We start from the raw sequence: 24358 nt of genomic DNA on the forward strand, positions 1-24358 counted from the left end.
AACTGGAATGTGGATCTTTAAAAAGGATAGGAGCAAATTGCATAGGAAAAAAAGGGAATTCCGGGAACAATACATACATGGGAGGAATGAGGTTTAAAAAAAGGCAGGATTTGAATGAAGTATGTAATGTTTGACTGACAACAATTGGGTAGGTTATAAGTGATGTATAATGGCTGCAACTAGAATTAAGTCAATATGGTTTGTGATGTGAAATGCTTGCAGCTGGGATTATGTCACTGCAGTTTGTTTTAAATTATATAAATGTATGACTGCCCAAGTGATAAGCTACAAGTTAATAAAAAAAAAGTCTTGTGCAGAACCCCTCAAAGCCCTATCTCTCTTCTGTTGAGATGAGATTTATGCCTAGCATATAAAGCATTCGTGGATCCCCTCTGATGAACCTTTTGCATATCTGCAAAATGAACACCAGAGCTACTAAATCAAAGGATTTAAACTTTGCTTGTGACTTACAAAAGGACATGTTGGACAGGTATGTATTTCAGAGCATCCCCATTATCTGGAACAGGCTTCTCATCCATGTGAAGGAGAGTCCTTCCCTAACCCTATTCAAGCACAACCTGGTCTAATGGATAGGAAAATCAGACATCTATGTCTCTGATAGACAGAGGCAGCCATTAAATCGTGCCCTAACATACCTCCTTAAAATAACGTCTATAGCCCAAAAACACATGGGATACATTTGGGTTGCATGGTTAGGCTTGTAAAGGCCCCAGTGTTCGTTATGCTGGTATACACCAATGAACCTGTGAGAAAGGAAGTTAGAATGGTATTGATCTCTCTCTTTTTTTTTTTTTTTTTTACAATTTTTTACCCGACCTCACTGAAGCACCCATTAGGGGCGGTTTAAATCTTCTCCATTTTCTCATCGGCCATAACCAAGCACACACTTGGCAAGATGCTGGGGAGGGGTATTCCGTGAGATGTCTGCTGATGGCATTCCTTCAATTCCTCAGGGGCATCTACTTCAAACAGCCGCGCTTCTCCTCTGTGGCATGAGCTGTGGTCTATCCGATCATCATCAGGGAGATTGCACCACCCTGTGTGCCTCCATATGCTGGCAAACTATGCTCTCTTCACTTCTGCCCATCCATGCCTAAACTCATATACTGGCTATCATCCAGGGCTCCAGCCCTCTGTGCTGTAGATCCAGGCTTGGAACCTGGTCTCTTTCTGAGTGTATTTGTCCAGTTCTGGTTTTGCACTAGTACATTTGCATCCTGACAACTGAATGCAACCAATTAAACTGGAAGGTGAATGATGCACAAGTCTATGGGACGCTTACAAGACTAGCTGCTGTTTTCATTTTCTGAAGTGACAATCACTGCTCCCAAATCCATTATATGAATTTGCGGATTTGCAGTAAAAGTTTTCTAATTCATTGCTAATCTAAAGTCGTACATGAATATAGCTTGGATTCTGTCAGCATGATATTCTAATGAGGCTCTTCAGTTAATAAATCCATGCTTTTTTTCTTATAATTATGAACATCAGATAAGAACTACTGGACTCTTGTATCGATCCTTTAGAAATTTACCTGAGGCCAACATTCTCTATAGCATTTACACCAAAATGTACAATCTCAAGTGTCAAAAAATACTAGTTTTAGGAAATAGAGATTTGGTCTTTTGGAATGAAAGATTAAGAGAGACTAATGTGATTAACATAGGCTACTTAATGGGTAACTATGATTTCTATACTGAAACTGTCTTGTGGTATAAATAGATCATTCTTAATCTGTAAAGTTGGCTTGATGTCAGATATTAAGAAAGAATATCCACCTAGTTTTGATTATCTAAACAATCTCAAAAAATGATGAGAAAATGCGATCAGATTATCTGAAACAGATAAAATTAGAACTATAAATTTTGAATCAAAGATAACTTTTGGGATTATGCTCTCCAAATAAGTGTCTCAACTTTAACTACAATAGATAAAAAAAGCATTTTAATATCCTCAAAAAATACATCATCCTTTTACTGGAGATTATCCTCTTAAAAATTTCTACACAGATCACAAAGAATTGAAATTATATACAAATTGGAAGCCATTAGTTGTTGAATGTGAAAATCCTTAATCAACGTTGACTGGCAGCAAATGGTACATGATTACAAAGTTCTACTAACTTTTGGGAAAAATGATCAATGTTTCCTGCAAGCACTGTGGTCCGATAAATTTAAATTAATCAAAACCTTGGGTTTTTTAATGCTCCATCTCCCAAATTTGCACCCAAAACCTCAATTCCCACTACTCTGGGACTTATTAAGAAAAGCTGCAAAAATGACTACAAGGAACTAGAAAATGGAGATTATGCTTTCGTTTACAGACTGTATAAATATTGTCATTGTTGAATGTCTTAAATAAATGTCTACTATGCAAACAAAGAAAATAACCACAGAATATAATTACTGGATAAAAAGGGAACTCAATAACAGAGAAACATTAATCTGCGTTCCATGATAAATTTGTGTATGTTTAATGAATTTTAGTAATGTATAGTGCAATAATTGAGACAGACACTTGGTACTCGGATACTTTGTTTTATAATGCGTATGTATTTGTTCCTGCATATACATTTCAAAACAAAATATATATATAAAAAAAAAAAGAAATTTACCTAAGGCTATAACAACAGAGACATCTCACAATCTTATGTAGTGGAGACTACTTGTGTTTTACTATAAGGACTCTATCTAGAGCCTAGAAGGTAATTGTCTTTTTTTTCTATTAAGGATATATTTCATTATCCATACAGTTTTGATGGTCAAGCTATTATTAAAAATCATTACATATCAACTTTGTCTTTATTATTCCTCATGATTTGTGTACCGCTACTAAACAAGACACTGATATTTCTGCAAAACTGCATATCATATATTATTCCTACCAGGGTACATCTGCATTTACTAACATAAGTCTTCTTCCTTCTGAATAAGGAATAAAATCTCATTATATTCCACAATATTGTTGTTGCTGTTAAATGTTTAGTCAGGTCTGAGTATTCTAACCTCAAGGAACGTAGCATGCCAAGTCTGTCAATTAAGAACTGCTTCCTTAGTTTTTGCAAATTCATATTCATTACTTCAGTAATGCTGCCTACACAACTTAGCCTCTGCCAGCTCCTCCTCCTTTTCTTGTTTATATTCCCCAGCATCATTTTATTCTCTAGGGAACAGCATTTTGTGGCTGAAGTCTGAGTTTTAGTTTTTCCATCAGCTATTCCAATCAACAGTCTGGATTTACTCCTTAAACACTGACTTATTTGATCTTCTTGCAGTCTGTGGAGTTCTCAAAAATTTTCTTCAGTACCACATTTTAAAAGAATCAGTTTTGTTGGGAAAAGCCTTATTTATTTAGTCCAACTCTCACAACTATATGTTACTACTGGGAAAAGCAACAGGTCTTACTAGATGGACCGTTCTTGACAATGCAATGTTTTTTTTTTTTTTAAATCTTATTAAAACTTGCCATGTTTCCAACAGCAAGTGTCTTTCAATTTTCTTTGCTGCAACACCATCTGCAGAAATCTTTGATTCTTGGGGAAAAAAACTTCACTGTTTATATCCTACTCTTCATAACCATAATCATTACCAAGAGCTTCCAGCTTCCGGATTTTTGTATTATCTTTTGTTTTGTCACCTCCCACATACCCTTTGGATTAAAAAGAATTCTGTTATTGCAACCAACACCTAAATACTTCATCTTATCATATCTCCATAAATTTGGGTATTGGTGAACCATTTTATGGGTGGGAACAGAATTTACTGCTATAGCCTTTGTTTTATCTGAATTTATTTTACATCCCAAAAGGACTCTGAAAGGTCTCAAAATGTTCCACAACACTGAAACGTCTTCTGGATTTATCAAGTACAAAATAATAACATCTGCAACAAGGATAATTTTCTTTTATTACCATATCAGTTATATCCTTGAATTAGTCAGTCTTATTTTCTTTGCCCATGCCTCTAAATATCACAACAAAAGAGAAAGAGGAAATCCCTGCCCGGTTCCTCTGTTTGCTATACACTAGTCCTGAGGTGAGAAAAACATGACCCAAAATTGGTAGTTTTTGTTGTAATATCATGTGCTATTCAAGAACTCCTTAGGTGAAAAGCAAAGACAATGATTTTTGTAATGGCTGACATCTATACTCAGGCAGCATAAACTCTTTACCTGCTACAGGTATTCAAGATTTGAGTCAGGATGCTGCAAACAGAGAGACAGAAAGAGAGTTAAATCTAGTTGAGGCATGAGCAACCACTGAAAGGTCCTCTACTGGCAACAAGTGTTTGACTAGGCAGTGTTTAAGGGATGAGAAAATTTGACAGTTGCAGGCAACTGATCACCCAGTGTCAGCCTGTCATTAGGGGTAACCCCAAATTGTCTTACTTTGGTTACATACCAAAGTCTATCAGACCCCTATACATCATATAGGGTTCAGGTCAAGCAGTCCAATTCCCTTGATGTAGTGAAATGCCATGGCTACTGTTATTCAGGTACAGAACTTCACTTGGTTAGTAGATATCCAGTCAATGCATTCCATGTCATCCACTGAGATGTTTGTGACTGATGTTCTTCTAAACAAAAGAGATGTATAATTGTACATTATCTACAAAGCAATGAAAATGCAGATCCTTTTCTTGAATGAGATTCTGTAAAGGAAGTATATCTGCAGTGAGGAACAGAGGAACCCAAAACAGATTCCTGTAGAACTGCAGAAGTAATGGGGCAGGACTGTAATGAACTAACTGCACAGAATACCCTCTGTGGGTTTCCTAAGAAGTAGAAGGCTAACTAATCCAGGAATATTCTTGACATTCTGCAATTACAGTGCAAATGCTTCAGAAGAATCTCATAGTCTACTGAATTAAATGCCTCAGTAAGAGATCAACGGATCTACTGCCCAGAGCAGCCTGATGCTCGGGCAGTATGCAAAAGCCTAAAAAGATCTTGTATGCACCATACGTCATATTTATGCTCTCTGTACAAACACAGGGCATAAAAGGGACGTACGGGCACACCTACCCATAACTTCTTTGCCGCCAGTTGGAATGCCATTTTTGCCAGTTGGTCTGACCACCTTGTTGCTGTACTGAATATTTAGCAACACCAGATAAGTGCCCCATTGAGGTTGGTTTCTTTTATTTTTGTTGGTCCTGTATTTTATTTTGCTACCTAGAGTTCATGTCATCCAAGAAGGGAACATGTCAGTGTGGGAAGCAGATTCCCGATAAGGATCTTCATGTACCGTGTCTTTTTTTATTTGGGTGTTTCCCATGAACATACCTCTTGTAGTATCTGTAAGGCATTTTTGCCTAAGACACCCAGAAGCCATTGGTCTTCCCTGGTCATTTACCTTGAAAACCAATGGCCTAAACAGTTAGCCCAGGGTACCACAGCAAAATCCTTTAACCCTGAGATACTCCTGCTAGGCAAAAAGAAGGCCATGAATTCTTGGACGGATTCTTTAGCTGTCCATCCTCCACCAAACATACTTCTAGAAGCAGGTAATAGATCTGTAGGTCATTAGTCACCTATGTCAGATTCTTCTGCTGTGACCTCGATGGAGGCTGGCATGGATCCATCTTTTTGCATATCCTCTGAGGCTTTGCAGGTGTCTGCGCTGGACATCGAGAGGGAACTGCAGTTGATTACCTAGCGGGTCCTAGGGGGATTCTGCAGATACTGGTCAGGGAGAATATTCCAGGTTATCCTATCAAATTTCACCAAGGGTCGGAACCTCTGGTACTTGTTAAGGCTGATGTCCCTTACAAGAAAAGACAAAAACTGAAGCATGTTTCGGTCCATTGTAAGGATCCTTAAAAGGAATATAGAGAGTTTACTCAGGGCTTGTTTTTTCTTTAATGGCCATAAAGCCTCCTGAAGGGGTTTCAGTACCCACTCCTCCTTGGACCTCTAACCCTTTTAAACGGCTTAGGAAAACGGATTCCTCAGATGAGGAATCAGTGTCTGGTGGGGTCTTTGTCCTATTCTTCACAGATGCCTTCACCTTTGGCTTATGCTTCTGATGAAGAGGAGTGTGTTAGCCCTGAGTCTAGTTTCAAGGAATTGTCTTTTGGTGACACAGTTGTTAAGATGATGGAATTCTTTATGTGGGATTCTTCTCAAGTGTCTGATATTCAGAGAACAATAAAACACCTCCATGTAGTTCCTGCAACCAGTTCAGAAACACCAAATATAGAACAAAAAACTAACCAGGTAGCCCAGGATAACACAGACCCGAACCTTTAATGTGAAAACAAGTAAAATCACAGTTAAGTGCTTTCGTGTTGTGAATAGACCTCTTCAGAACCATGAGTTACAAAGACTGCAAATGCTGCTTAAAAGCTTAAATGAACTAGAAACGCACCTCTATTAAAAAACAAACGCTTCAAGCAAATGGTTAAAAGAGACATGAACTTACAAAGAAAAACACAAGAAAAAAGCTAATAGTTAATAAAAGATGGTATAAAATATTGTACAGTTCTGTAAAATAAATCTATAGAATAATTCAAATCTTCTTTTAAGTTCACTCGATATCGAAATATAGTCATTAAGACCAAGTGGATTTGCAGAACTTTACAGTATTTTATAGCATCTGCCTCTCCTTTTGTCTTCCAAATTGACCTCTCATCACTTCAGACTCTTGGGTTCTTTATTATCCTTCAGAGTTACTTCCTGGTATGGATATCACTTCCTCCTTTTTCAGGAATTCCTCAACCTCTGCTAAAGTAATGTCCTTATTTACCAGACATTCTAGGTTTCCTGGTGAACCACTGAACCTGTCCCCCCTTCCCAAGTGGGAAGGGGTTTTAATTTCAGCATGTTCCTAGTTCATTGAAAGGAGGGGATTTGGAGACCTATTATGGATCCCTTCTAGCTCAAAACCTTTTTCGAGATCCCATCTTTTCAGATGCTTACTCTTCCCTGTCTGTTTCCTCTTTTATTACCCCAGGCTTTTCTTGTGTCCTTGGATCTGAAAGATGCTTGCCTTCATATCTCTATTCACTCTTTTTTTTCAGGAAGTTTTTACATTTCTCTGTGTCATCTTCTTATTTTAAGTTTTCTGCTTTGCCCTTTGGCCTCTCTACTGTCCCAAGGGTATTCACAAAATGCCTAGCTCCTGTGATTGCCTTCTGCAGGCTCCAAGGTATTTCAGATTTTTCCTTATCTAGATGACCTATTGCTTCAGGTGCATTCTCCCACTTGATTGTTACAGGATATGCTGTTCACCATCTCTGTTCTTCAAAGTCTGGGGTTTATTATCAACTTCCAAAAGTCCATCCTGACTTCCTCTCAGGATTATGTGCATCTGGGATGCAGGATTCTGACAGTGCCAATGTTGGCCTCTATCCCACCTCCAAAGGTATGCTCGTTGACAGCCTTCTTTCAGTCTCTTCTTCCTCTGACTGCCATGCCAGCCAGGAGGTTTCTTCAGTCCCTGGGATTTATGGCCTCTTCTACTCCGATGATTCCTCTTTCCAGACTGCATATGCAGAAGCTTCAATAGTACCTCAAGCCAGTTTGGCTACAACACTGTAAGCATCTGGATTTCCGTGTACCTCTCCTTCTCTGTCTCAAGAAGGAATTTGAATGGTGGATTCAACAGTTTGCTCTCAACCAAGGCTGGCCCTTTCAGCCTCCAGTCCCTTCTCAAGAGCTATTCACCAATGTCTCAGAAATGGGTTGGGGGCCTTGGGTCTACATTATAACATTGACCGTTCAGAATGTAGACAATGTCTTCATAGACACATATGTGTTGAATGGCCACTTCAGCGAATGGCCACATCATCGATTTCTTTCCAAGGGAAAGAAATTGGTTGGCCGTTGTTTTACATCTGCCCTTTTCCCCACTGTAGTGCAATCTCGGAGTTAGTATATTTAGTTAGGGGGGTGTGCGGGGCACAGCCTCCCACCTTGAGGGGTGCGGGGGGGGGCAAAGCCCCCCCCCCACTTTATAGTCTTTGTTTTGTGTCGTGTGTGTTTGGCCCATCGATTTCTTGATGTGGCCATACTCTGAAGTGGCTGTTCAATACATGTGTCGATAAAGATGTTGACATTCTGAACAGAAGAGGTTAGAATATAGGGGGCTTCTCTTGGTTACCTAAAGTTTCAGGCTCTTCAGCCTCTCCACCAGAAACCAGAATATCAACATCAAGTACGTGAGAGCTCTGATTCTGGTCCTTCAGGCTTTTCACCCCATGTTCTCTCCAGGCCCCTTGAAGGTCTACACAGACAACACTACAGTAATGTGGTATGTCAACAAGCAGGGTGGCACAAAATCTTATCGCCTCTGCAGAATGGCCCTTTAGGCTTGGGAAGTGGTTCTCAGTTATCAGTTAACTTTTCAGGCAGTATAAATTCCTTCACAGCACAATCCAGTGGCAGACTCTCTGATCAGGTCCAAAACACAGGCCCATGAATGGATGCTTCACACAGGCTTATTTCTGGACAGTGTCCATTGGTGGGGTACTCCTCAGGTAGATTTTTTTTGCCCCCCCTCTGAAAAGGCAGGTTCCTTTCTCTTCCAGAGTGCCATGCCATCTGGTGTGGAAGACAGACACCCTTTCCTTTCCTTGGAAGGTGATGTTTCTTTATGCTTCCTCTCCCCTTCCTCTTCCTCCAAGAGTCCTGCAAAAGATTCAGCTGGATTCCCCAAAAAACTTTCTAGTGACTCCTTTTTGGCTGAGACAGCACTGGTTCCCCCTCTTAATGCACCTGGTTAGGAGCAATCATCACAAGTTACCTCACCGAATGGATCTCCTCACACAGGACAAGGGTTTTCTCATTCATCCCCACTTGCCTACTCTACAGCTGACACAGTGAGTAATAGGGTTTTGATCCCTTTTAGGCACCTCTTTTCTGGGGACATGCTCAGGGTTTTACAAGAGGCAAGGAAACCCTCAACCATAAAATCTTATCTGTCAAAATGGAAAAGATTTTCAGGCTACTGCTATACTCATAAACAGGACCCTTTTTCAGTGGGGGGACCCTCTGGTCCCCTCTTAATTTGTGAGTTGCTCCAGTCTGGCTTGGCCTATACTTCTGTGAAGGCCCATTTGTCAGGCTCTTGAATCCCCTATGACTTCTCGATTTTAGGTCAAACAATTTCTTAAAGGCATCCTGCATATTAGGCCAACAAGAAAACCTATTCCTCCTCCTTGGGACATAAATTTTGTTTTGGAAAAAATGACTTGGGCTCCTTTTGAGCCTGCAGATTCTGCTTCTTTGCAACATTGTACCTGGAAGACTATTCTGTTGTCAACTCTTACTTCTGCTCAGAGGGCTTCTGAGCTCCAGGCCCTTATGGTTATTCCTCCTTTTTCAGTTTTTTTTACAGGGCCAGGGTGTCCCTTTATACTAATCCTTCTGTTATGCCCAAGGCAATGAGTTGTTCTTAAATGAGTGAGTACAACTATCTTCCCTTTTCCCTTCTCCTCAGTTTGTTAGTGAGAGGGTCCTGCATACCTTGGATTTGCACAGACAGCTCAGGTACTATTTGAATACAACTAGGAGTACTTGTAAGTCTGATCAGCTTTTTTGTTATCTTTCATGCCAGGTCTTTGTGTTTGGCTATTTCTAAGCAAACAATTTCCTCCTGGATATCTAAGGCCATTTTCTTTTGTTACTCTTTTCATGGCAAATCCCTGACTACTTCTGTTACAGCTCATTCCACTTGGTCTGTTGCCTCTTCTGGTGCCTTCTTCAAGGGGTTGGACACCAATTCCATCCTTGAACCTGCGACTTTGTCTTCCATCCATACCTTTCCTAAGCATTATAAGCTGGATATGGTTTCTAGGGCCAGAGCAGATTTTGCCGAATCCATTTTATGAGGGTTTGTTGAGGGATCTTCTCAGCCTTCCACATGCCATTCTGTCTCTTGAGCTTGTTTACTCTTCCGTCTATGTACAATATTGCAGCAGTGATATAGAAGGACATAGTACAGTTCTGTAAAATCTTACCATAACAGTAGATGTCCTTCTCTTCACTGCTGCAGTATTCGCTCCTTCCTTCCAACCCTCTCTTGTTTGTTCTGCATTTTTTTCCTTCTGGATCTGCAAGAATTCCTTTATTCTATGGAGACTGTTCTCTTCAAGGGCAATTCAGTTCTGTGTAGTTGCACCTGTATGTCCCTTTTATGCCCTACATTCTGTGCAGGAAGCATAAATGTGACGTACAGCACATACAAGATCTTTTTAGCCTTTTGCATACTGGTCAAGCGTTAGGCTGCTCTGGGCAGGAGACCTTGCTATGTAGAGCACTGCAACAGTAAAGAGAAGAACATCTACTGTTATGTTAAGACTTTACACAACTGTACTTTCCTTCATAATACAAAGGAACATTTTTATTGGGTTCACATTCTCATTTAGTTTATATGATGCACATATCATGCAAAATGCTAGAGCTAAAGAATCAGATGCCAAAATCAAAATTGCTTGCAGAAAACTTAATCTCATATCTGCAGATGACACCAGAGTCATGGCTGAAAGTGACTAAGAGTTGAAGAGACGTCCTGATGAGGCAAAGGCAGAAAACCCAAATGCTAACTTCATACTCATCACAAAAAAGAAACAAAAAGCTAAAATTATGTCATCTAGTCCTATCGCATTTTTTTCCCAAACAGATGTTGAAAAATCTTTCTTATCTCCCAAGTTTATACACAGGTCAAGTATATTTTTGTTAACCAGAGGAGTAGCTATGGCTCAGAATTAATAAAGAGTTGAAGGAATTTATTTGGCAGGGGAAGAGTTAAGTGGGATAAATTGTTTCTCGCTGTAAAACAAGGTGGTTTAGGGATTATTTCATCTGATAGGATACTTGAGCCATGTAGTTAACAAATTGACTTTCACTGACTTTACACAAATTGCTGTAAAAGACTAAACAGAAAACAGTGAAGATCTTTACTAAATAAACAAATGCTCACCCATAAAATCAACAGACACATTAGGCAATGCAGTTTTATGCCCAAACTTTTATATGGATGCAAAGCTACGGCCATTCATCAAAAACTATAATCCTCATATTATAAAAATGTTAAATTCACATCTCACTTAGCAACTAGCAATCACATATGCAGCCTTCTTATCAACTTAAACTAGATGTCTTATGAAAACAAAACTAAAAATGACTCCTAGTCAAATATTATCTATTTATTAAATATCAGTGCCCAGCATACCTTTCAACGTCTTAGTATAAAAGAAAGCTGGTCAAAGCCTAAAATTATGGAAAGACAAAGGACTAAAATAGGGTCTATATTAAATTGCATGATCACAACAGCTAACGACACATAACTGACCCCATGAAAGCGAAAGCTTACATTGTTGAAACCTCAGAACAGCAGTTTTTCTCCAAGGGAAAAAAATCGCTGTTCCGAAAAAAACAAAGAAAAAAAATTATATAATGTGGGATGCTTCGCCCCCACACCCCCCCCCCCGATGTGGAAGGCTTCGCCCCCACACCCCCGATGTGGGAGGCTGTGCCCCCCGCCCCCTACTTAAATATACCAACTCTGAGATCGCACTAAAGTGCCGAAAACGACAAAGTAACAAAAGTGGCCAAGCAAATTCTTTCCCAGGGAAAGAATTCGCTGAAAAGCCGCTTCGTTATTTTTTTAATTTTGTCTTTTTACGCTTTTCGGTTAGATGAAGACGCATTCGACAAACTGCAGCTGCGACATCGTAATAGGGAACCTAAAAATAGGGGCATATTTTAAATATTGCTCTTTTAAGTTCAGAAAGTTATAAGAATAACATGATTTGTTTTAGCAAGCATTTTCTGAAGGATATGAAATATGAAACTGAAAGGTTACAGTCACTGTACTTCCTGCTCTGTTAACTGGGGACAGGAAGTGCATCTGAGTACAGGGTGAAAACAAAACGTGAGCCTTTCCCCACAGATTTATTAAATTAAAAAATACAAAACACTATTACAAAATAAAAAATAAAAAAAAAATGTATATATATATATATATATATATATTTGGAGCTCACCTCAGGATGTCAGGAATCCGCAAGTGTTGTTATACAAACCCAGAGATACAAGTACATTCCTGACTCCCTTCAAGGAAAAAAAGTGGCAGAAAGTCTACTTAGCCTAATGTACTGACTCGTACCTCTCAACTTTACAGATTTTCGCAGAATGTCCAGATTTTTGGCTATTTTTGACTTGTTTTCATAAAATTGGGATTTTCTGGCAAATTAGTGGCAAATCATTAAAGACTGAAGTCAAAAAATAATGACAGACATTCGAGTTTCAGTCTTCATACCCTTCAGAAAAATTCATGCTAATGCAAAACCTATTACTCTATCACATTTTTAGATTTGTAAGAGCAATATGCACTATGGAAAAAGGTCCAGGATGCAATGGCATTATTTGATTTTTTTTGGCTAATAACGACATTGTATAATAGTAACAGTCCACTTGTGGGTGTGGAGAATGACAAACAACTGAACACTGGCATTCATGTTACAAGCATATTACTGTGACACAAGAAGGTTTGGGGGACTACTCTCCTGAACACAGAATGATGCACATGTTGAGAAAAAAATCACTGCCCCCCCCCCAAAACCTTCTCCTAGACAGCAAAGAATAAAAAATGTACAAAGTTAAGCATAATTTCCTAAAAATTAAAACTCGGTGATGGTGAAGATGTGGCAGTCTTTTTTTAATACATCTGTTTACCTTTCAGGAAACAAAGGAGGGGAAAGTTTTTTTTTTTTTTTGAGGTGGTGGGCCAGGATGAAACATAGGAAATCAGGACGTAAACAAGCACCCTAACACTATATTCTTGTCACACGCTGTTGAGAGTTTTAGAAAGGGAGACTTTCAAAAGACTCCACAAACAGATGCACATCTACACTTAAATTTGTTTTAAGTTACAGGCAAGCTAGGGTCATTAAACAGTGATTTATAATATAATCACTCTTACTTTCAGCTTCTGCAGGATTTCATGAGTAGGTGCGTGCCTCCATTCATTAACATTTATTTCAGGCTGCTGTTCCAGTTCAGAAGCATTGGGTGTACTGCTTTGTCTCTTGACCTTCGAATGTTTTGGCAGCTCAAGTTCTTCGAAGCTCTTAAATTCTGGAAGTCTGTAAAAAATAATTCTTGAATAAATATAACTTTTCCTACAGCAATTAGCTGAAATGGCAGCATTCTTATATTAATGATTGCACAGCATGGTACATACTCTTCATTTTCATTAAGTCGAAGGAAATCCAGCTGTTCCACAATGGCTCCAGATATTAATGTCTGAAATACAAACAATACTGGTAAGGCATGAAAGTAGTTGAATAGTATATTTAAATTAGCAATACTTTGTCTAAATACAACTAGAGGGTACACTTAGCAATGGCTCACGCTATGAAAGGTTGTTTAAAAATACCTTAGGTATTACAGCACCTTTAGTGCATTGTGATCTCCTTAAAAGAGCAAACCTTTGATAACGACTTGTATATTATGTATGAATCTATATATTCCATTATTTCAACCATTTCTGTACACTAAACCACAACCACGGCAGAGGACGGTAAGGCTGTAAGGATCAAGTGCACCTGACTGAGTTTCAAAATAGAATAAGCATACACAAGTGCATACATCAAGTTATACAACAGCTTTTCTTTCAGTATGGTTTACATTCTGAGATCATCTTTACTATAGACAGCATGCAGAGACAATTACATTTCTACTTTTACCAATGTGTGCCTCCAAAGGTTCACTACAGAGAAAACAAAAAAGGAACATGTTCTAGCCTTGCCATGAAGAATGACACCAGTGCATCAAAATGATTAGTACAAATGGCTACTTGTTAAATAACATCCAATTAACAGTAGCAGTTTTAAAATGACCTTGCTTTGCAGCAGGATGCTCTTGTTTTACTGCTGATTAGCATGACAATAGACAATATATATTGCCTTAAATCAGTAGATAATGACAGTAGTTCAATAACCTGCCAGGTCCATTGGCATATAGCAATCAAGGCTTGACTATGACACTATTAGTGGATCAAGCACCTGCTGAAGGAGTGATGAAGCCTTGCCCGCAAGTGGAGGACCACTTCTCTGTAACCTCTGTAAAGATCAGGGTTTGAAAGGGCTGTAGAGATGAGTGAGTGGTTAGACATGGAAAGTATTGCTGACCCGGGCTCCAGGGCAGGGACATTCGGAAAGGCCATGCCTCATTATCTGCCTAACCTTAAGTGACATCAGCACAAAGGAGTAAGGCCATAGCCTCTGCATACATCATTGTTGGCTTTTCATATATACCCACCTTCAAAGGAAGACCCATTATTGGTGTAGTAGGGACCCAGTGACCCCAGCAGACTGTGGCTAAACACTCCATGGAATGGGGAAACTTGCTGTGCTGGAGCATCCACAATCACAACGGAATAAACTGCAGAAAAAAGCATTAATTTGGTAAACTACAATTACGATGTTAAGCAGCTCACTGCATTACTGGGGCCAGTTCAGAAACTTAATATGAACTACATGCCGTATACAGAAAAGACAACATCTCAGCCACAGAACTGTCAGATTCTGATTCTTAAACTGGGTCACATGTCTGGCGGTACCCACTTGGTGTACCCAGCATGAAGTGGTAACAGCACTAACTGGTCTACTAAGTTCCACTATATGCAGAGTGGCAGGTGCACGAGGGATGACAAATTGAGCCCTACACATGAAAAGCTCAAAACTGTGTGCTGCGCAAGGGGAATTAATATTAATGGCAAAAGGCACAGAGTGTAGCGGAATGGCATCATACACTGCAACAGCAAATGTGCTGTGGGGGGGCACTATGCTAAAAGGGCACACAGTTTTGCAAAGTATATGACCTGCACTGTAACAGCATATACTGTGTTCCTGTGGAGGAGGGTAATGTACTGAGTGGGGGGTGGGGGGGGTCACAGTGTGTTACATATCAGCACACCTGGCAATGGGGATTAAATGCAGTAACAAATGCCTACATCATAGCAGACTGTGCACCCTATGCATATACCATGCACTTGGGAGGCATTGTGATAAGGGAGAAATGTGCAAATAAAGCATACAGGCTTTGCAAATTAACACCACAGGTCTCAAATGCATCGTTTAAAAATCAAGGACAAAACAATGTGGGACAACAGTACAATATCAGAGATGTGATTTATAGGTTGGGACTGTTCAGTAAGAAAAATGCAAAAATAAAAACATACATTTTCTGAAGGATAGAAGAAACTAAGTATAACTACTAGAGCTGTTTAGCAATTTTAATATGCAATGTTTTGCTAAAAAAATCACATATCCCTTGAAGGACTTAGGAAAATGTTGTACATCAGCCAAGAATGGTACACAGTCTATTTGCCTTTATCGAATGGCTCAAATGTCAACTTTCACAACACTGAAACAAAAATGTAAACACTGCAAATGTTAACATTTGTTTTGGGAGTGTAATGAGTTGGCAGATTTTGAAGATTCCCTGCAGAGTACTCTGTTGGAAATACCGGGTGAGCAAATGACTGTTAAGTAAGAATCTCAACACGACAATTTCAGCTTTTGTGTGGAACAGCATATAGTATTGTTGCCTCACAGCAAGTGGTTCCCTGGGTCGATTCTTGGCTGGGATGCCTTCAGTGCGGTGTCTACATGTCCTCCTTGTGTTCAAGTGGGTTTACTCTAGGTGCTTTGGTTTCCTCCCACATTCCAAAGACATACAGTGGGTGTTTGAACACTCTAAATTGGCCATAGGTGTCAGTGTGCATGTAAGTGTGTTGTGTGGAAGACTTACCAAGGCAGGGCTAGCCCTAACTCAAGATGAGTGTCACTGGTGAAGTGACACATCAAAACCATCTGCAAAAAATGGGAAAAGGGGTTGTGGATGGATGGAAATGGCTGCAACTAAAGAAATGATTATTTTGAGCTGGGACAGAGGATCTGAATTGCCAAGATACAGTAAGGCCTTATTAAGTTTATTTCCACTGTCTGACAAAAAAGCAATTACTAGAAAATGGAAATCAGTCTACACCAACTGTATTTGAGGTACTGAATATTATAACAGAGATAAAAGAACTGGAATAGGGATCTTTAGACAAGGAAAGAAACAAATTACATAGAAGAAAAATGGAAACTGAGAGCCAGTACATGCAGAATAATGTTTAGAAGGAGGAGGAGTGAGGTTTAAGTGAAGGCAGGAATTCAGTAATTTATGTAATGTTGGAATGATGACAGAAGGAAATGTTTAAAATGTATGTAACTGTAAAAATGTTAGTATGGTTTGTTGTTTTCTGTAAATGTATGTTTGCCTATGTCTTAAGTGATGATATCATAAAGGTATTAAAAAAACTGCAAATGTTGACACACTACTATGTTTGCACCAAGCAATCACATCTTTTGTGTCTTTCGGCTTTTCCCGGTTGGGGGTCGCCACAGCGGAACTCTGGTCAGCTAATGATTGGGAGTAGAGTTTTATGTGCTGGCTTACCGGGCCTAACGCACAACCTTCAACGAAGGAACGCCCATTCATGCATGTCACCACACAGAAGACGCTCTAACTGAGAATCGAACGGGCAATGTCTAACTGTGAGGCGACAATGCTACCGCAGCACCACAGCAATCACATCTGCAATGCAAAAAAAATAAATAAATAAATAAATAAATAAATAAATGTTGTTTTTGGAATGGGACAGCAAGCTACCCTGCACTCCTGCTAATTAATATAAACAAACTCAAAAGACTGCACAGTTCTCAGGGAAAGGGCACATTAAATTGCGAGAATCTCACACACATGTTGACCATCTTTTACTCAGCCAAAATCTGTCGACTAAACAGATGTCAACAATACCAATATATATATATATATATATATATATATATATATATACATACATATATATATATATATATATATATATATATATATATATATATGTGTGTGTGTGTGTGTATGTGTATATGTATATATCTGCGTGTGTGTGTGTGTGTGTGTGTGTATGTATGTGCGTGCATATATATATATATATATATATATATATATATATATATATATATATATATAGATGTCTGTATACATCTATGTGCGTGTGTGTATGTATGTATGTATATATATGAAATATTTTATGTCCTAAACTCTCAGGACATTTGCCAGTTTTCAATGCAGCTAGTCAGGACAATATGGCCGAACCTGTGACTGGGAGCGCTTACCTTGTATCCTTTACGTCAGGAACAAACCCTTTCCATGACAGAATGAATTCAACTTTCTAGTGATATATCAATTACAAGTGTGTTCAGAGATAAAAGAAATGGCTCTGTTTATGGCTCTGTTTATGCTAGTTCTAAGATAAACTGCAGCATTCTATGACAGTGAACCAAATGGCTTAAATGAGGAGAGAGATAACTGGCTTTTATTTCAGTTTGTTCCATCTAAATGTTGTCAAAACAGGTACATTATAAGTTGTTGTCAGTAACAAGTTTCATAAATCCCAGTTGCCATAGTAGTAATCCCTATCAAACAGCAAAGTGTAGTTCCCACCATGGAAATCAGTGAGTCTCCAGTAAGTGTGTCTGTGCCAATGCCTGCTGCAAAAATACCTCTGCAGAGATATCTAGGGACAGTGGAAAAAATGCAGTTGTACTGTCTGCCTAGTCCTTGTTAGTATACTGAATTTATATAATCATTAAGTATAAGCATGATATTAATTCATCTACAAATGAAACAAGTAGAAAATAATTCACAGACTGCTAATACAGTACAAAGAAACATTAGGTCCACTGCCAATAGTCTTACATGCTAAAACAGTGCAGGTGTTACAGGTTGCAAACTAACACAAGCTGGTACCTTAACCTAAATGTATGAAGCGATAAGTCTAATTAATAGCAAGTGGTGATTCTAATCAAGGCACTAAGGCAGTATTGCCTCAGGCATATAAAATGCTGCTAGGGAGGTTAATTACATAAACTTTGAGATAATATTATGGTTGGGTGACTATGCTGACATGAATTAAAAGGTGCATTTTGGCCTTGAGAAACATCATCTGTTTACTACTGTTACTGAAACTGATGCAAGTAAGGAAAAAGAACAAAATAATAAACTCAGGAGTTTAAAACGCTTTCGTCTAATTACCAATAAGTAGGTGAGGCTTCATCAGATCAGTGTAGACCAGTAAAATGGCATTAAATGCATTCATATGGTTAACTCCACTAAAAATATATATGTGTACAAGACAGACTTGATTAAGAGACTTTAAAAGAAATGAACAGATTTAGCAACATTAAACAAGTGTATGCAGACCAGTATTAAAATACTGCACAACTTAATGTAGGAAAGTTTTAACAGTTACGCTTCTTTCGGCTTTTCCCGGTTAGGGGTCGCCACAGCGGATCACCTATCTGCTCATGATTGGCAGTGGAGTTTTACAGTATCGAGTTGCCAGCCCGGCGCCCAACCTTCCACAGGAGGTACACACACATGCACGCACTCACACCTAGGGCCAATTTAGAGTGTGCAATCCACCTAGGCATGTCTTTGGGATGTGGGAGGAAACCAAAGCACCCAGAGGAAACCCACGCGACCACAGGGAGGACATGCAGACTCTGCACAGAAGGCACCCCAGCCAATACTTCTGACAAATGCACTGGAATTTGAAATGAGAGGACTCTCTTTTAGAAGGCAGTGTTACATATAAACTTAAAAGTGCTTCTAAGCCTATGATGTTAACTGTAGTAATCATAATGTTAATTAAAAATACAATGAAGGAATATAAATAATACAGTATATAACTGTTAGAAAACTGGACCGTAATAGCCTTTACTAAGTTCAAGTACAGATTTCATGCAGCAGTTTGTGCTGAGTCCTGGGTGCCACTGCCACTAAGATTTTAGGTGAAATTGCCACTCCAGTTCTTTTTTTCTCAAGTTTAGCTCACGTTTTGCCTTCAAGTGGGCTAGCCGTTACTTTCTCCACTATGTGGAACACAAGTTTCTCAAAGTTTCTGCAGTGTGGAACATATCCGGTTTATGGATCATTAAGATCTTTTAGTTGGACATCTGGTAAGTGTTTAGTAACCCTAACCTGATAGGCTTGCCTATGTAGAATGCTCTGTCTACATGGTGTGCAGTTGGCCCTGTAAAGTGCAGACTTGCTTTTGCACCATCTCTTTTTATTTTTTTTTTTTAGTTTGGACAATTAAACATGTTTCTCTTACTCATAAAGTGTCACAGTATCTGCACCCTGAAGGCATATAGGGGAAAGGTGTCAGCATTTGATTCCATAGTTGGCAAAGCATGTCCTTCAACCCAGCTTCTAATATTTCACCCCTATACAATAGATGAAAACAGGCTCAGGGGTACTGTCTTATTAATGGACTGGTTTACAAGGATGATGCTCCAGTTATCATGCTTGCTACATTTTATTTTCAGAGAATTCTTTGAAAATGTGAGAATCGTACTTTTATGTTTCTCTTTGTCAGTATCATTCTGTGAGCTCACTATATTAATTTGTTCTTTGTGGTGGACTGAATAGAGTTGGGTCATTGTTCTGTTTCATGGTTGAAATGAGAATGTGTATGTTTTTTTATCAGGTTCTCACTTTACCCCCCCCCCTTTCAAGAAGGTCACTTTGTAGTTTGTCCAAGTTATGTAGAAACCACATAATTTCCCCAGACACACGAGCTATCCTCATTCCTTGTGACTTTATAACATTTTTCTTTATGAATTTGGGGTGTATGCTGTTTGCATGTAGCAAAAGTTTGACTTGTGTGGGTTTTCTAAACAGGTCATTGTTCAAAACTTTATCACTTTTTTGTTAATGATGACATCCAGAAATTGTACCTTTTCAAAGTTGTAGTGATTAGTGAAATGCAGGAAATTCGTCAACATTTTAGTGTAGTCACAAATTCCTTATGTTTTACCATTCAGCTATTCCATGAGATGAAAATATCACCAATAAAGCGATAATAACAATTCATGAATGAGAAATACTCTGAAGTGTAGACGGTGTTTTCTTCCCACTTGGTTAAGGCTATGTTTTCCAGGCTTGGTCTCACTGCTGCTAGCATGGCGATTCCCCTTGTTTATCTGTACCACATCTGGTTAAAATGAAAGTAGTGGTTTTTAAGTACTATGTCCAGAAACTCACCTACTGCATGTACTTCCTTGGGGTTGGTGGAAGTTCTAGTGCCAATGAATTCTTTAACTGCCTCAATGTAGTACTCATATTGAAGTACTGTGTAAAGTACTTCCACATCAGTGGTGACAAGTACTATGTCTGCCTTGATCCTAACTTCTCTAACCTTTTCTCAGAAAATCAATAGTGTCTAAGACGTACGAAGGAGAATTTCTGGCAATTTCTTTATTTTAAATAAACTGACAGAAGCTCAGTGGCAGAACCTCCTCCTGCTACCAATGGACGATATGTGTGTGTGTGGGGGGGGGTCAGCAAGGTTTTTGTGTGGCTTAAGGATGCCAAAAAAACTGTGGTATCCTCAGGTGAATGACTGTATAGACACATTCATACATAAACATTTTTTTTAAAGCAGACAACTCTTCTTAAACCACATACACATAATACATGCTTCACAATCTTTGCATATGATGTGACTTCTTCACCAGCATCTGCTTACACTTTGTCTTATTCCTACTTTCCTTCCACCTCTGCACAACTACAAGTGAGTCAGTCCATTACTGATGGGTATACAGAACCGTTTTTCTTTTCTTATTTCTTTAATTTAAGTACATAAAAGTTATTTATTAAAAATACACTCTAACTTAACCCTAAAACAGCTACATACATGGAATTTACCAGTCCAAACTGCAACAGTTCAAAAAGTCCTTTTAGTACTTTTACACAGACTCTATACATTCAGTTTATTTGGTTTACTTCCCCCATTGTAACAGTACCAGTCTTACAATCGCCATGCAAATTCAATCTCCCATTTTTCACTAGTGTCTGGCCCATAAATTCCTCTGTAGCCACTTATTACACCTATAACAACCAGCACTGCTCAAACCAGTGATTACAAGTCTGGGTCCTTCATCTAATTCTGTTTATTCTTCAAACAAATCTTTTCTTTACTGTAAATAGAACTACTCTGATACATACCAACCTATCCCACAACTCTATATCCCATCCCCAATGCAAAAACACCAGTATTTATACTATGAAGACACACATCCACTCAATGCCAGTTTGTCTTATTCACGCCTTCTCTTCATTCTCCATGTCTCCCTCCAAATATCTGAAGCATGGGAGCCACCTACTTACAAAGGCTTGCTTTCTTTCTTCTAATACCCCGCTCTTTTTTTTTAAATTACACAGGCCTGTATACTCCCAAAAGATGCTTTTCCAGTCTCCTACATCACTTATTCCACACCTCTAGCACCAGTCATTTGCAGATGGAAACATCTTATGTAGTTTTACTGGAGTGTAGAAATACTTGTTCAGACACTTCCACGAGAACATTCTGAATTCCCTTAACCTCAATGCTCCTCCTGGAATTTGGTACACAAACCCCACTGTTCTGCATCGAAGTCTCTCTTCACTAACCTACCGCATTCTGCTCTGAGGTACCTCCTCATGCGCCTTCTCTAACAACATTCTGTACAGTTACAATAGAATTTCTCGTTTCAATTTACTATGACAACACCCATTTAAAATTTTCAGTCCATCTCTACCTGCTACTTTTACCCAGTTTAGCTTTTGTAGTTCTCTTTTCAGCATTTGATAACAGAAAAAATCTCCTGCAGAGACTGTAAACTTTGCCCTTACCTCCTTCCAGCTCATTGTCCTATACTCTATTAGCATTTGATCCCACTATCTCATATCTGTTTTTGCTTCCCTCATTCATTCACCCCCCCCCCAGAGTTGTTCCTCCCTATCAACAAGGCACACCTCTACTTCTTCAGTGACCTTCCCTGAAATATTTTACTTATTTCGCTACTCATAACATCCATAACTGGATAAATCACTGGCTTTGCATCCCCACCCCAGAAAACCTCCAGGATCCATCGAACCCAACCACTGATTTTTAACTTGCTGCCACTTATACCCACTTATGTTATCTAAACTTTTAACCACAAGAGAAAGCTGTACTGCTTTTAAGTACTGTTACAGATCCGGTGCTCCTAACCGGCACCCCACCCGTTTAGTAGCACCATTTTTTTCAATCTTACTCTTAGATTTTCTTCTACCCATAAAAAGTCTTTCAACCAGTACATCACTTTTATAAATTCTGTCTTTCTCAGGGAAGTCCAAATGTCCTTACAAATATACACTCCGTAAAAAAATGCAAGAAAGATCCAGTCAAACTAGAGTCTTCCAATACCTGCAGTGGAGGCCCATGGGATATTTACAAATGACCCATTAAGGACATACCAGTGTTTTAGCTACATGTCTTTTGAATGCCTATGTCTTTTTACTTTTCAAGTCTTTAAGGGTACATTCAAGTTAATTCAGCCAAACTCCACTAGCTGTTGACATGTCATGTTTTGTCCTTTTTTTTACCTCTTTAGTACAGTAAACGAGGATGTTGGCTATACTTTAGAAACTTTAAAACCAAGCCTAATGTCCATAAACATTAAGGCGCCTGCATAATATCTCAAATATCATCCAAGCAAAGGGTAAAAAGGTCACACAGACACACTATAAAGTCAAAACTGCAAGAAAGATCTAGCTAGGCTGGAGACTTTACTGTGATTAACACCTGTATCCACTGCAGGAGGTTTAATGTACCCCCTTCGAATGACACAAAAAAATGATGCCAATTATTAAAGTCAGTTATGTGTTCATATTGTGGCATCATCCCTGATGAAGGAAGAAAGCTGCTCAACGTTAGGCTCACACTGGCCTGGGACATGTAGTCCGAGAGCTTCATCATGTCTCTTTTCACATAATCTAAGCAGCTACATCTCAGGTTGCTTACAAATGGACTGAATGAATACATGATCTAGTGGATCCTGGCCCAAAACTGCAAATGATCATGACTCTCTACCTACTCAGCCTGCTGAGTGGGACATCTGGTGTCTCACAATGGAGTCTTCTATGGACAAAATGTTGGGCTGTGTGGTGGTTTGCCTTAAGAACTTAGAAGTTGAGACTCCATGAGATATGGTTGTGTGTGCCATGGTGGGTGTTGTTTTGGTAGAGTGTGTTTGAGTTTACTGAGGATGCTTACTGTTTTGTGCAAGATCTGGGAGGCTTTTGGAGTTTAGGAAGATTACATTTAACAGCCTTACCATATATGGGTGTATGTGTCTAGTCCATACTACGTGTGGTTGATGTAGTGTGTATGTTTCTGAGAACCTGTTTGCATTATAAGCGCTTGTACTTGAGAGCCTTGTCTGTAGTGACATTGTGTAACCATCTCTCTCACATGCCATATCAGTTTAAGACTTAGGTGGTTGTCAGTAAATATGAGACAATTGTTACATTGCCTTAGAATGTTCATATCCACCACACTGGCTGCAGAGATAGTAGGAAAGTGCATATCCATGGTTACAGATTCTTATTATATGATCTATAAGGGTACAGTACAAGAGGGAGTCACAGCTGGCTAGCATTGGTAAGAATCAAGACTAAAACTAAACTTGTGGGGTGGGGCTCCTCAATGTGTAGACTAGCTTATGTTTGTGAAACTAAGTGCTAAGGGAAAATTCAGAGGTAGTTTAATAGGAAAATTTCAGTTCTAAGTGCCTGGGTCAATACAGGGCACTGCTAATGTTGGACATGTGATGCTAAGGCTCACACCAACACCATTCCTATATATAGGCACAGAAAACCAGTAAACCAGCAAAACAGCCCTCTAGCCCACCACAAAAGCACACTCAACGTTTTCTCAGTAATTTTCATTATAGAATAAGACTAAAGTACAGTCCTAACCTTTATAATTTTATGTCACTGAAACATATTTAAATGCAGTGGTAAAAACAACAGTACTCTAACATGATTTAAAGTGCCCTTTGCTCCTTCTCTCATCAGAAGCAAAAGAACAGTACTAGTGCCAAGCTGCTTCCTGAGAATTAGCATTAACCCAGATGTTTATGGGTTGACTACACCTCTTATTATCTTCTCTTAGTTGGGCACAACAGAATGTCAAGCTGCATAAAGACCCTGAAGAGGTTCTCAACAAAACTTCAACAAGACCACACAATGAAGTCCCATACACATGGTAGTGAAATAACACACACAGCCCTATCAGAGACCAGCAGGAACCAATGCCCTTCTGCTTCTTCTCTCACCAGGAGCAAAACAGTAGCATTACTCCCAATCTAGCTCAAAAGAAACAATGTTCTGGTTTTCTGGTGACTGGTAATTTCTATGAAGTCATGTAGATCCATTTTCTGCATTGCCTGATACTGTTTTTAAATGATTTCCT

General features: G+C 39.0%; 1 protein-coding gene across 4 annotated transcripts in view; it reads right to left on the reverse strand.

The window, feature by feature from the left end:
• PHKB (phosphorylase kinase regulatory subunit beta) overlaps nt 1-24358 on the reverse strand; it is a 3137540-nt gene that overhangs the window by 323557 nt on the left and 2789625 nt on the right. For all 4 annotated transcript variants that reach the window (XM_044081953.1, XM_044081952.1, XM_044081950.1 and 1 more), the window contains 2 exons: nt 13208-13269; nt 12947-13109 (listed from right to left, as the gene is read on the reverse strand). In XM_044081953.1, the coding sequence (XP_043937888.1) occupies nt 12947-13109; nt 13208-13269 (225 nt within the window). The remainder of the gene's footprint in view (nt 1-12946; nt 13110-13207; nt 13270-24358) is intronic.

Source organism: Protopterus annectens, chromosome 8.part1 (assembly GCF_019279795.1).
Source record: "Protopterus annectens isolate FY-2018-M chromosome 8.part1, PAN1.0, whole genome shotgun sequence".
In the NCBI taxonomy this organism is placed as follows: Eukaryota; Metazoa; Chordata; order Ceratodontiformes; family Protopteridae; genus Protopterus; species Protopterus annectens.